Genomic DNA, 14,685 nt, shown 5'->3' on the forward strand with positions numbered 1-14,685 from the left:
ATCTTATAATATTAATTTTGATATATTATTATACACGGGTTATATTTTACTTAAATTTCTAAATATAGTCCTTAATGTTGTATTGCATTAACTGTTCGTAACATTGTTATTTAAAGCTAAGGTACCTGTCGTCACAATAAATGTTTCATCTGTGGTTCTTACCAATTTAATCTCTAAATAGTACAAAACAAAGTCGCTATCCGCGTCTGTCTGTTTGTGGGCTTAATCCTTTTAAACTACGCAACGGATTTTGATAGAGTTTTCACTATCATTAGAGAATTTCTTCAACTATTGAAGACTTTAGCTATCTTCAAAATTGAAAGTATTTTTTTTATTTACTTCCGCATTGTTTCGTTAACTACCCAATTTTAATAATATGTACTTTCCTATACCTGTAGAATTGAGCATTTAAAAAAAAAATCGTTTTGTAATGATGTCGAATTTTTCAAACTTGGAATTCTATCACGCTCGAAAGTCACGAGCCCCCACTGCAAAACACTACCCCTGGAATAAAATATATAACTAAATTTATTATTATTACTCATTAAAAACCCAGTTCGTTTTTAACATTATTTAGTATTTATGATAACACATTTCTTATACAAATACCACGAAAAACACAATCACACCACCAGAAATATAACCAACCGATACTACAATGTACCTAAACTTTATACTACACAAACCCAAAGACAATTCATCAAATTCATTAAAAGAAAGAGAAAAAAAACCGAGACCCAAATCCATACTTTCAATACAAAAGTAACGCTATTTATCCTGCATCTGCAATACAATTTTTATTTATTTATTTATTGCATCTCACTATACATAAATCACGTTTTTTCTTATAAAAATCTACCTCACTAGGACTAAGCCTGTATCTAGGCAATACAACCATAACACCCATACATTCTACACTCTAACCACCTAATCTCCCTTCACACATTTATCACACTCCTTATCCAATTTTCCTAATTACTCGTATATTATCATATGAATATTTAAAACCAAATCTGATTGGTAGAATTGAATAACAATTATTATATCTATTTTAATGTCGCTGACTAAATTAAGTAGGTATCAATAGTTCGTGTTTTGCATAATGTTTTATGCTCTTCAAAAGAGCATGATGTAATAGATATCTTACGATTCCCGATAGGAAGAAAATTAAAGTGGAAAAACCCTACAAATTAAGATTTAAAAGCGTTTAAATTAATGAAACTCTACAAAAATGACGAATGATTTCCTCCTAGCGGCCGGTGTACTCGTATATCCGACTTCCTGTCAGAACCTACTTTTAAGGCTGTAACTTGAAATTGGCGTACGAAGTGGACGTTGCCGTGAATTATTGACAGACTGGGGGAGGCTCTCATAAATTCTCAAGAAATACAAACCCTCTTAACCGACTGACTTTCGCGTACGGTTATATCGCTTTCCGTGTTTGTAAATATTCGACAAGGGCTAAAACACTGTGGTTTTACATTCGCGTTTCGTGTTCGTTTAATATTAATAATATTTCCATAAAACTTGTGTATAAATAATGCGTCGATAATTCATTTTTAAATATGGCTGTGTTATTTGTTGTTTTTCTTATTGACGTCTAAATAAATGTAAATAAGAAATTAATAAGGAAGTTTCTGAATTTCTGGAAAATAACCGTCGTACTCGTAATTGTTATCACAGTTCGTGCTTGTGTATCATTTTGACGAAAATGTTTTTTTTTTTTAATATATAAATAACATTTCGTGTAAACATGTCAATATATAAAGGAAACAATGAAACCTAGTCGTTAGTAAGGTACCATTCAATCTCTGTTCGTATATTGCAATCTCAACTATTTATCTGTCTATTTAAGTAGAAAGGTGAGTGTCTGTGATTTTGTTTTAGTACAAATCTACAGTTTTATTCAAAGATTGATGAAATTTTACACACTTAACCCCCATCCCGTTTTACCTTGCCTTTAAACAGAATTTTGATACTTCTTGATGAAGTTTTGTAAACTTAAAGTAAAGTAAAAGTTCAAAATAAGAGAAAAATGACTGTCTAGATCTGATATCGAACAAATCTGTCGAAAACCCGAACAACGCCGGGCACTTTAGTTAGGAAGGTATAAATTGGTTTTCTTCCATATCTGGAGCAGCAAAAACTCTCGAACTGTATATGAGCTATAGCGTCTTGTAATTTGTACAGTTTTTTTGTCTGGAATTTCTATGCCAACGTAAATATGTACAGCTCGCATTATCTAGCATCGCTTTCCATTATCAGATTTGAAACTTTTTAAGTACCTATCTATTCTACTGCCAATACAGATACGCATGTATAAGTATGCGTAAGCTGTATCATGGTGTAACCTATGTGTTATTTTTACACCAAATGACCTACCTACTTGCACAATATTGCATGACCCTCTATCACAAGTAGTATAAATTTTATTACACAGGCCGTTACTCTAGGTACACCTGGTGTTTCCCGCAGTGTTCATCGAATGAATAATGTATCCTAAAAGATGCACTCAACAGAACGAAAGAAAAAAGAAAATGCATTTCCTTTTACGATATCCAATTATGGAAATTACCGCCATTAGAAAAGAGTGCTTTTGCCCCAGATTTATAACGACGAGTTCCTTGATTAAAATATGGGTAAAAAATAATAAAAACATTAAATTAAATTAAAGACTCGAACGTGAATTATTATTGTTGTTGCGAATTCTTGATCCCTTATTTTCTATTTATATATGAATAAATAATAACACCAAAAGTACCTTCCACACAAATTGAATGGAAACAAATATTTCATTTAGCCCGTTAGTCCTGCGCTTCATCTCACTTACACTCGCCTGACATCGTAGATATTCATTTGAATTTCGGAAACACAATTTTGTATTGGAAATTTAAGCCTCCATTAGTCAAATATTTGGATCACGAAACACGGTCACAATACACTTGTGTTATTCTTTATTCTATGTTTGAGTAGAATTGACATTTATTTATAATACTAATTTCGGTTGTGACCCTGCCTGTAACTCCAGTTCAATGAACTGTAGAACTTTTGCTTTATAATTGAAATTCAGTGGAACACGTTTCGACGAGATATTATTACGCAATTGCGCCTCTATCCCGTGATTTTTCTCGGGTCTACGCTAGTATCTACTAAATAATATAATATCTCCTCTGCAATCTCGGTGAACCATTATCGGTGTCCAACAGAATTCAGGTCTAAATTAAAAACTTACCTTTTTAAGCTGTCGTATCCTTAAATTAAATATACCAATCCCAAGAGAAAGTCCAGTTATATTCAATTTTTCAATTAAGTCCTAAATCCTGTATCTAAATTTCGCCAATAAACAATTAGATAATGTTAATTAAGTGTTAATCTCAAGTGACCTATCAGGTAAGTATTGAACTGTATATTTTCTCCATAAATAGTTAAGTAATAACATAGACCACTGTACAAATGTATTATCAGTTTGTACAGCGCCCTTGAGGTGTTTTTGCACAAAAACGGCGCTATACAAGTCATCCAAGTATTATTATTATTAGTGAAAGATAAACTCTTCACTCTCTTAACGTGCAGTTATCGCTTGTATTATGTAGTAGGTGCGTTCTCCCACTACCGATATCCTCTCCACACCATTACCCCTTCATAACGCCAAAACCGACACGGGATGGAGCGCAGGCGATGGCGTCAACTCGCACTGATGGTTCCCCCGAGAGATTATATAATATGAGCATTACTTTTTCTTCTGAAGCCTTCTCCTATCGTCAGAGCAATCTTCACCCTGCAGTCTCCTGCCCGGAACAACATAGGCATGATAAATTTATAAAAAATTCTCGGTATTGTTACTTCAATGTATTTTAAATATGTGGCTTAGTAATTTTTAGTAAATTCTCCGCAGTGCCAATGTGGCAACCAATTTACCTAGCATCCGTAACGTTTAGAATCTGGGTTCGAGCCCAATCTAACTAGTCCATCGCCCTCTACTGTTTTATGTTCTACTGCGGCCAAACTACGCTGCCTTCTTAATTAATTAATATTTCACGGTCGTTTGACATATTTCACGCATACATATCATGATTCAACAGATTACGGCAACTTAGTATTAAGTACTTACGTTAAAAAAAATTGCGGTATTTCGAGCAAAAAATGCAGCACGTTTTGCGGTACAGTTCAACACCACGAAACATATGGCGAAATTTCACATTCCGACACAGATTAGAAAACGTATTGTTTTAACTCGCGCATTGTTGCATTCCTGGCATTTTTGCTCGATTCTAGACAGATATCATCTGTACATACAGGTACGCCCGTTACCTGCCACGTAATTGCAACCTTAATTGCGGATTATATCTCTCTTTAAAATAAGGTTATAAATGAAATTGTAAATTACCACCTGCCAAGAGTTTGGCCGGAGCAATTTACTCACTGTGAGTTCCGCTATCGTGGGAGAAATAATATTACGAGCCACGCTTAGGTCATATTTATTTTTTAAACTTCCGAGTTAGAAAAATTAAACAGATTCGCTTCAAATTCCGACACCTTGTTAAAAAAATAAAGCAATTTGTATGCAGACCTGCAAAGAATTGTAAATGTTACGTAACGTATTATTACGATGAACAGGTGAAATGCAATTGTCCCAAGGGCGAGCGTTGCAGCAGTTGGTGCATTGTTGGTTGGTGCAAGTCCGGTGCAAGTTTGGTGCAAGTTTGGTGCATGGTTGGAGTATGGCGTGCCTCTGCCCAATGCATCTAGAACGACCATGCAAATCGAACAATGCGAGATTCAATTAATTAATTTCACTTGACGAGCTATTGTACTGCAACACGTAGCGTCAGTTGCAATGCAATTATTGCACAGAATATAATTATTATCATATGTGCAATATTATGTCGGAAATTTATCTATCTAAAAAGATCTCTGAAAATAATGACGGCCCTTGTAGCCTGTAGCGTAATGGACTGCGTATTTGATTTTGATGCATTACATGAATTTCATTTGGAATTTCTTCCGCAATGCAAAAATGTATTTCATACAGATTTTTTTAGTTTGATTGTTCTTACAAAAACGGTATTTCAGCAATCGTAAAGAATATTGATTAATTTTGAAATTTCGATGTACTTGGGTTTGAACCATTTGATAATAGAATTAAGAGAGATGGGTCATAAACCATTACTATTATGAAACTGCGCGCAAGAAAGTGTCGCCAACATTGTTAAATATCCAGAATTACTGGACATTTTAACACGCTAAAATTAATTTAACACTTGTATCAGTTTAATATTAATGAAAAACAACTATTTCAGTCACCGTAAATGGAAAATAATGCATTTTTATAGTTATTTCATTAAAAATGCTTCCATCCCTTATCTCCCTTTGTTCCTTTATTGTGTTATTTCTTTTGTTTGTTTCTATTTCAATATGAATATGACTAATTTGTTGTTGTTTTTTCTCAGTTGGGATTCTTCACGTACTACACAGTGACGACAGGACACGCAGCACTAGCCGGTCCAGTCCCCATAGATTCTGTATTCATCTACAGACCAGACAAGAAAGCAGAAGTGTGGAGGTTTTTCACCTACATGTTCCTACATGCGGGGTTAGTTATCCCTTATTCATTCATTTATTACAATTTTTAAATGTGTTATAGACAGTCCTGATTTACTTAGCCTAATTACCTTCCACATACCAACTAGAAATACTCGATCAAAAATTATTTTTAATTGCAGCAACAGCAGGACTGAGTAATTTAGATACTCGCATGTACCTAGATTGCATGCAGTTTGCAATACTTGCTCAGAAATATGTAGATGTGTTCAACTGAATTTAGTTACAAGAACGCTATAATAACGGAATTTAGTTACAAGAAGGCTATTATAACAGACCTCTTAAATAAATAGTAATGTTAGCTTTTATTATTCTTTTGCTTGTGTTCTATTTTAAATTATTATTATATCACATGTTTGTAAAAATCCGTATGGGCGTATAATATAATTAATAAATATTCAATATGTCCATAGAAAGTACGAATCTTGAAACTTAACATTTTACACTGGAAATCTTACTCTAGTTATGGTTCTGTGAACCTGAATATGACCTCGGAAAATGTTGTTATTTTTTATGTTCTAGTCCATAAAATACTTGGAATTAGTTTCAGTAATTACCATTATCATTAAGTAAATCCTTGTTACACATTCTTTTAGTTGTTAATGCAATATCATTTCACGTGTTACAAGTAATTTCAGTTATAATGAAGACGTTATGTCAACGTTTAACGTTGTTATGTCAGCGGTAATTCTGTCGGTTCGTTCTCAAAAATGACAAGTGTGAGAATTGTCAAGACGACGACGGAACTAAACAAAGCGGTCCGAAATTATATCTCGTGAAAATCCACGGTTTAATGTGGAACCGTAACGCTGGGAATACGGCCAATCTCTCGCACCTTGGTCTTTTTACCCGGAGAATTCGTTAATTCGCGGTTATCAGTTTACTACTTCGTGAATTTTAGCATTACTGCCTTTTTGTATCCCTAATTTTCCGCGTTTTTTCTGTGGTTCTCAAAACCGTGGTATTCTTCTTTTGTTGCTATAATCGGTTCTGTAGGTGAAAAGATGACAAAACTAGTTACGAAAATATGTTCTTTAGATGTTAAAGCTCACATAGCTAAGTCAACGTCACTAGAACAGTAACTTGTTTATTGACAGAACAAGTATCTTCTTTCTGAGTTTGACCTTCTTATCCCAAAGAGGATTGAAGTTAAAAAAAGGGATGTAAGGCTAAATGCCGTGTTTATAGATAAATAAATTAACGCTATTTGCGACACTTTAGATCATAACGTACGTTACGTTTACCCTCAAAGTTAATTGTTGGAGAACTATGAACAAATGTGAAAATATCTTGAAGAAAAGCAGAAACAAAGCATTTTTCTAAACTTTAACCTTACACAGAATAATTATTTGTGAGCGCAATTTTAAACTTTCATTCATTGATTTCCTTCACATTAACATTTTTAACACGTATTTTTTTAACACAATTTATCATAAAATTTTCAATTTTCGTATTAGCTGACATTTTCGCAGAACTCGTATTTTCCGTTGTCTTCTATTCTCATCATCCGCGGTTTCGCTATCGGCGCCGAAGTAATTAGTAACCAAACTCCCGCTGATATTGAGGAATTACTGTACTTTATTTTTGGAGCATTTTGATGCATTCTGAGTGGTAGTTGGTTCCCCGTCGTTAATAATGCCACTATCCGCCTGATCTGTCATTCGTCTGTCTAGTCCGTCCGTATCGCCAACTGATCTGCGATGCTAATGAGCGATTCGGTGTCCACTTTGTTCGCCTCATTTTAACTGACAGGAAACAAAGCTTGGCAAATGACTTCAGTGCACAAACCAGCAAAAATACAAATAATCGGGTAATTAATCTCGTAATGGATTAAAAAGGCATTGCAAATAAACTCGGCTAGTGTGAAATATAAAGTAATCCGTTCGACAAATCTAACTGTTCAGTGTTATATTATGATATAATATGAACTTTGTCAAATCTAACTACTCAGTGTTGTATTATGGACTTAGTAATATAGTTGGGTAGATTTCTGTCTGATATCCTGTCTTTCGAAGCGTAGTTTTCCAATGTAAAGATTGAAATAATTGTTTAGTGTATTTTTTTCTTTTCAACACCACTCTAGCGCGACGTCATAACTCACTTGCCTGCGCAAATAGCATTTTAATGCATTCTTAATATTTCTTGTTCCACCCATCTGAGAATGTATTTACTTACTTACCGTGGATGGATTTTTCAGTACCTGCTTTTTACTGTTATCCGCTATTATTTTAACCTGCAACGTTAACTTTGAAGTTAGTTTTGCGTAAAAATTTTACAGAATTTTCATTGCCTTTTATTTTTTTTTACCTCTTAACTTTCTGATCTATTTTATTTTTTTGTTTCCTTAGCCCTATTGTTCATCTAAGCTTATTTCCATATTTCATCTTAGATTTGGTGTTTGAATCGTATCTGATATAATATTGTTATCTCGCCTTTCGCTCGTTGCATTGCATCTCCCTGAATACTTATAATTATCTCCCTAAATCTTTTCCAGTCCAGTAAAGTCTTTGTTTTTTCAGCGCCTCTTTAACATCCTTTCCTGGCGTCCCACAAGGCTGGCATCTCGGGCACTTCCTCAATAATCATTTGTTTAATGCGCTCAACGTGGAATGCCCCCTAATGAGATAAATAACTGGTGGCCAAACGCCGACACTTCATTTCCTACTTCAAATCTGGCACTGCGAGAATGAGAGAATCCTCCCTTTGGTGTTTAGTTCATTCGTGCACGCGTGAAGCTTTTGTTCGTATTCGTGGAATTCTCATTTTATCACTTCTCTTCTAAAGATGGATCGATTATTATTCCAACACCATATTTATTTTATTCGTCACCTTGATATCATAAAAATAGGTATGAGTACATCATTTAACTGAAATCTCTCTAATCCACATTTGAATTTCTAAGTACATTCATTTGTTTTCCGCCTCCTATATTATTCTGAATTTGGAGTACACATTTTTGGCCACCTCAGTTACAATATCAGTTTATTATCACTTTAATTTTACTAAATCTTCCTGTCGAAACGTGCAAATATGCAAACTCGGGGCATTTCGTAAAATATAAACGCTCGTTTATTGGGAAATGTGTTTTTTCCCGTCTAACAGGCTCACGAGATATTTGGCTAATATGACTAGAAATAATTCAGTTTATAAACCACCAAAAACTTTCGCGAAAACGGGAAGTTTCTTTTGCCTTGTACCAGTTAAGCGATTGACTTAAATGGAAAATATGCAAACAATATTTTCGTATGAAATGAATGGGTTACATTACCAACCTAAAAGTTTAATTAAATTATTTTGTTGAACCCGCCTTTTGAAAGGTAATATTATACATAAGTTATCTAAACACTCCAATTTTGGATTTGTTTTGATTGTGTTTCAGTTAAAGTTCATCAAGAGCATTTAAAAGTGTTATCAGGTATTGAATGTCGTGTTGTCATATTCTATGTATAGATTAGAAGTATTTTTATAAATGTTTCAAGCGGACGGAAGTGAGGTGACATTAAGACAAAACGCGACATGTGAAATGAGAAGACACTTCTGGAAATAGATCAGTTAAAAAAATCAATCGTGTGGTTCTTTGATGTAAGGGCTTAATACAATACATATATTCCTTGATTCTATATTGGATCTCTGTTATGCCAACTTCTTTTTCTTTTTTGGCCTTTGCTCTGTGTTAGGGTAAAGGGGTGTATTTGCTGGGTATTAGGCCTCCTTCCTTTCCTGTTAATGTTTCCTAGTTTGGCCTGCCATTTTAGCCATACCCATTTTTATCGTATCTATTTCTCCTGCATATTCCTGGTAGCCTTTTTCTTTCTCATTCAGTTTCAGTTTCTTTCCGTTTCTTCGTGTTATTTCTACTTGGCAAAGTAATACAATATTTATGTTTTGCAGTACTTATTTATCTGTCACTTTTCACATTCCTAAATCGTCACCGAAAATATCTCCCTCATAATAATTAAGAACTGGAATGAAGGGCGCTTACCCCACGTATTTGCACTTTTTACATTACAACTTTTTTAGTGCAGTTAATGGACAAAAAACTTACGGCGTAGATCCTCTTTCGTTTTTTGCTGAAGCATTTAAAAATACTTTGACAAATTTATTACGATCATAATTTTTGTCGCGGTTTTAGCATCCTATTTGAGAATTAAGTATATTTTTTTAACATTCACCACGCCGCATTTTAAAATAGGGCGTTAAAAATATGCTACAAAATATTTAAAAAAAGAAGTTTTTGTTATTAGATTTAATGCTTACCTACCTACCTATACATTTATCAATTAACATACCTGAATATTTTTATATATTTTTTATCATATGTTTCATTAAACACTTTTTTTTATAAACCTTACCAATTTTTTTTACAATTAAAGTCCCCAGCCAAAGTTTGGTCGTGTCTGACGTGCTTAGTCATGTTATTATTTTTCAATCTTGACAAAGTTTAGCTATTAACCTCCGCCCCCTTAGCGGAGGGCGCTCCGCCATTGGCACAATAATAATTAATCATTATACATTTATCAAATGAAAAATAAATCGGGTAGCTCAAAACTTTCCTTTCCCGCTGAGGAAATAATTTGAAATCTTCCGAAGAAAAACATCGACAACCTCACATTTAAACGCAGATTTTCTAGCATTATTAGCTGCATTTTATTGTGATGTTTGTGTAGTTTAGGTTATATTCTACTTTTATATTTAAACCCGTATTTTATCTATGAATTTTTTTCGCGAAAATTCATGTTCGACTTTCATAATTTTACATTTATATGCTAATTTTCTATACGTATTTGCAATATCGCAAAGGCAGTAATTCTGTTTATTTTTTTCTTGTTTTCCGTGCCTTGATAAAATAATAATAAATATGCGTATGTTGTAATCCATTATTTGCAATTTCATTTGACACCTTTTGTCGGTTGGTTCTAGACTTTCCCGCCTTTCTGCACGCGATGTTCGATTTTCGAAATTTCCTTCTCTTTTTTGCCGCGCCTCTTCGCGGGCCTGAAAATGGCCAAATTTGTCTTGACATTATTGCGGTCTTACCCGCGAAAGTCTACAATTAAACTCGAGAACCATAATTGCCACTAAATCCCAAGAAACTTGGCATTAAATAAACTTTAATTGTTAAGTACATAAATGTTTGTTTTTTGTCAGCTTTTTCTGACCTGTGAACTTATGCACACGTTTACTATTATTTATCCGGGCATTAGCACAAATATTTTATTTAAAATAAACAGCGAAACGAATTTCCGCACCCAAATTATAAAGTTAATTCGCGTTGTTTTATGGTAATAAACTTTATTTTCCCTTCCCCTTAAAAAGTGAACAGGTATTAGACTATTCAGAGTCGTAAAGTGAAGGGTTTAATTTTTTACACATTTATTATATGGGTTGGCAATGAAGTTTTAGTGAGTTTTAATCACGAAATGTTTTAGTGCCTACTATGACTAATTGATTTGTAATGTGACAGTTTTGTCACGGCAGAATTGGGGGACTTGAAGGCCGCATTTGGAGAGTCGTGTTGAAAGGGTCAACCCTATTTTGTGAAAGGGTTATAAGTTATAACTTTTGACAACGTCTGTCGTTAGTCATCAAAATTCACACAGTACAAATGCAGTTTGGGGCTAAATTTATTATGAACTTGTTTTTCACGGATGTTGGGTGACAATTTTGTTGTTTGACAACGTCGTCATGTTTGACATGAATCAACAATTTTTTTGGAATACGATCGTAATTGTCATTCAAAAAGTATATGTGGAATTGGTTTTGAAATAGGCTTCACCCAGACAGTTACAGATACTTACTGTAGGTACTGTGATGAGTCGCTACTCTACTCATCAAACCTTCCTGAACACAGATTTGTTATTTCAAAGATCCCCAGTTTATCCAGAACAATATAAGCCGATTATTTTCCTCTGTGAAACATGCACATATCATCAGCGCTATAACTAGGGTTTCGCAATCTCGCTGGATTTTATTAATGTTTAACCCCGCGGATTTCCGAGATTTGTGGAATTGCGGGATTGAAAAAAACTGAATTTATACCAAAACATGCTGTTTTGATTTGAACACGCTTGCGATTAGCAATATTAGTTTGATGCTAGGAAGAGACCATAGAACCGCATTTCTAGCTTGTAAACTTCAAGACGTAGAATCTATTTTCAAAAAGAGATGTCACTTTATGAGAACAATAAAACATTATATTTAGTGTAGATAATTCATTCACACGCTTAGCTTAAACTCCACACAAGCCAATGTTATCATTTGTACCAAGAAACTAAGTTGTGTGTTGGTTATGTTGCAGATGGCTCCACCTCGGCTTCAACCTGTCCGTGCAGACGGCGGTGGGCCTACCGCTGGAGATGGTGCACGGCGGGTCGCGCGCGGCGGCCGTGTATCTGGCGGGCGTGGCGGCCGGCTCGCTGGGCACGAGCGTGTGCGACCCCACCGTGTGCCTGGCGGGCGCGTCGGGCGGGGTGTACGCGCTGCTAGCCGCGCACCTCTCCAACGTGCTGCTCAACTACCACACCATGCAGTGGGGCGCTTTCCGGCTGCTGGCCGTCTTCGTCTTCGGTACGTCCACCACCCCCCATCTTCAATATACTCCTAACTAGTTGTACCGCTCTGACAAATACCCCAGGGCAGTCCTCTCCGGGCGCCGACTTGCCAAGGCCCCAATGAGCAAGGAGTCAAGGCGCTGATAATACCCAAAGCCTAATGCAGCGCCCTTGAGGTTTTCACTATTTAAAGATTATATTCAGTGTTGATGTTGCCATCCCAAATGAATGCCTTTTGACGTTTTGAAAAGATTTTTAGAATTCGTGCCATTCAACATGTTTCGGTTTCTTTGCATTTGTACTAACGTATCGCTTTTTATTCCAGCTTCATGCGACGTTGGCTTTGCGATATACTCGCGCTACGCAGCGGAGGGTGGTGCTGGACCCCCGGTGTCCTACGTGGCGCATCTGACGGGGGCGCTTGCCGGCCTCACCATCGGCCTGTTGGTGCTGAAGAACTTCGAGCAGCGGCTGCACGAGCGCTTGCTTTGGTGGGCCGCGCTGGGCGTGTACGCCGCCTGCACCCTGTTCGCCATCCTCTACAACCTTATGGGTGCTAATAGCCCCATCCCCGCCCCCCTGCCCGTGCTGCAGCCGGCCCCAGCGCAAGACTTTCAAGGGTTCGGCTTTTGATAAAGGACCCCGACAATAGGACTTTTAATTTTTTATATTAATGTTGTTTTCCCGGGGAATTGACGCCCTATCTGAATGGGCGCTTTTAAATTCCTACGGCCACGGCACGGCAACATCACAAACAAAACATAAAATGTACGCTCTTTCATCACGATAATGACTCTTTCTTACACACTAAATAATAGTAGTTTGTTTCCCCCAAAAGAAATATGTTTTGATTTTCGTATATCTCCCTCACATGTTTTAAAGAAATGAAATGCCATTGCTGTTGCCGTCGCCGTGTCGTTGCCGTGGGAATTATAAAAGCGCCCAATGAGTGCCCTTTCCGGGTCAACGTGGATAAAATGCTCAAGTATTTTATAGTTTAAATTGTCCAGTTAACAGCTTGCTGTGTGTTATTGTAATTACACTCGACACAACGAGCTCAGGTGGAAACAGGTGGTAGGTGATTTTGGAATAAATATATTGTGATACACATAATGATCCCCGGAGAAGGCACTAATGAGAAAGCTGTAATATACACTTATGCACTTTAACACATAAATGTGGTGTGTTTTGTTGTGATTAAACTATAATAAGAATGATTTATGGATTGCACTAACTTCTTGTTATAAGCCAGTCCTTTTAAAAATCCACAAATTTCAATGCCAAATAAATGGTATGAAACCCAAAAAAAGTGTTGTATGGTGTATACTTTCCACATTTTTCTCTAATCTCTAACTTGATTGTTTTGAAATGGAAAACTGAGCATGTTCTGTATTGTATATTTGTCGTGCCCTTAGATTTATGTGATAAACTGCGTTATGTCCACTGTTTCATTGATACTGAATTCTGAGAACAGCGGCAATGAACCATTCGCAGAGTTGGATGTATCTGATATTGCAGGAATGGCTTGCATTCGCCGACCTCGTCTTTATGAAGTGAAATGGAAATGCAAGGCCTGATGACATTTTGTATATTTGATTTGTTTATAATATATTATTGTAAGTTGCACTAAAGTTCCTCATATACTCTTAATAATATAATGAATAGTTAGTGTAAATTTGTCAAGGAACAGAGTCAACATGGCTTATGCCAAATAGTAAATACCAAACCCCCTGAAGTTTCCATGGGCCGGTATTAGAAGACTGTAGACTATACGAGAAGTTGATGATGTCTTGAGAAATAAGTGTAACATTCCGTGTGAAGTTTATATCGTGCAAACATCTATCTAGCGGGCAGATTATGTTCTTCAATTCAAGGTTTGCAACCAATTCATATGAACCATTTCAACAAACAAACATACTTACATTTATTACCTTTTCCGTTTGCTCATTCTGCCATCATTCGGCCTATGTCAAAAGAAATGTCAAAGTTTTGGAAATGAATGTGAAACCGATGCAGCCTTGTTCTTGTATAGTATTTATTCTAGTACGATATTGATTTGCATATTTTGGATAGCAGATTTTAGTTCGGTCATAGTTAAGAAAAGTGAAATAATATTGTATATTTTAGATGTAAACATTGTTATGTTCAACACCCCCTATGTTCCCGGTAATTCGAACGCGAACGAACAACAAACCGAACCACAAACCGAACAACCGAAACAAATTAAATAATCTACACCATGATTACACAGGTTAACTTATAATTAATCCTTCATACAAATCTATACAAATAATTTGTTCATTGTCAAGTTATTATTTCAACAATTTTTCTCATCCTGTTACAAAACTGGATCAAACAAATTCCGTGAAAACAATAATATTATTATTTATTGAGTTTGTGAATAAAACCAAATAATCACTTTTACATTCAAATCTTATGTAAGTACAGATCTAATATTTTCATGATATTTTTTAATTTACGAAAATTAACAAGTATTTTATTTTCCAATTTATATCAGACATAAATATGTATT

The 14,685-nt window shown here is 35.5% G+C and overlaps 1 protein-coding gene across 2 annotated transcripts in view; it reads left to right on the plus strand.

The window, feature by feature from the left end:
• The window catches only part of stet (rhomboid serine protease stem cell tumor), a 147,550-nt gene extending 133,627 nt beyond the window's left edge, over positions 1 to 13,923 (plus strand). For both annotated transcript variants that reach the window (XM_089637649.1, XM_089637650.1), the window contains exons 4-6: positions 5,451 to 5,593; positions 11,900 to 12,168; positions 12,478 to 13,923. In XM_089637649.1, the coding sequence (XP_089493775.1) occupies positions 5,451 to 5,593; positions 11,900 to 12,168; positions 12,478 to 12,785 (720 nt within the window). In that variant the 3' untranslated portion in view covers positions 12,786 to 13,923. The remainder of the gene's footprint in view (positions 1 to 5,450; positions 5,594 to 11,899; positions 12,169 to 12,477) is intronic.
• The last annotated feature ends 762 nt before the right edge of the window (positions 13,924 to 14,685 follow it).

This window comes from Hesperophylax consimilis, chromosome 12, assembly GCF_061612785.1.
Source record: "Hesperophylax consimilis isolate HC1 chromosome 12, BYU_Hcon_1.0, whole genome shotgun sequence".
Lineage (NCBI taxonomy): Eukaryota > Metazoa > Arthropoda > Insecta > Trichoptera > Limnephilidae > Hesperophylax > Hesperophylax consimilis.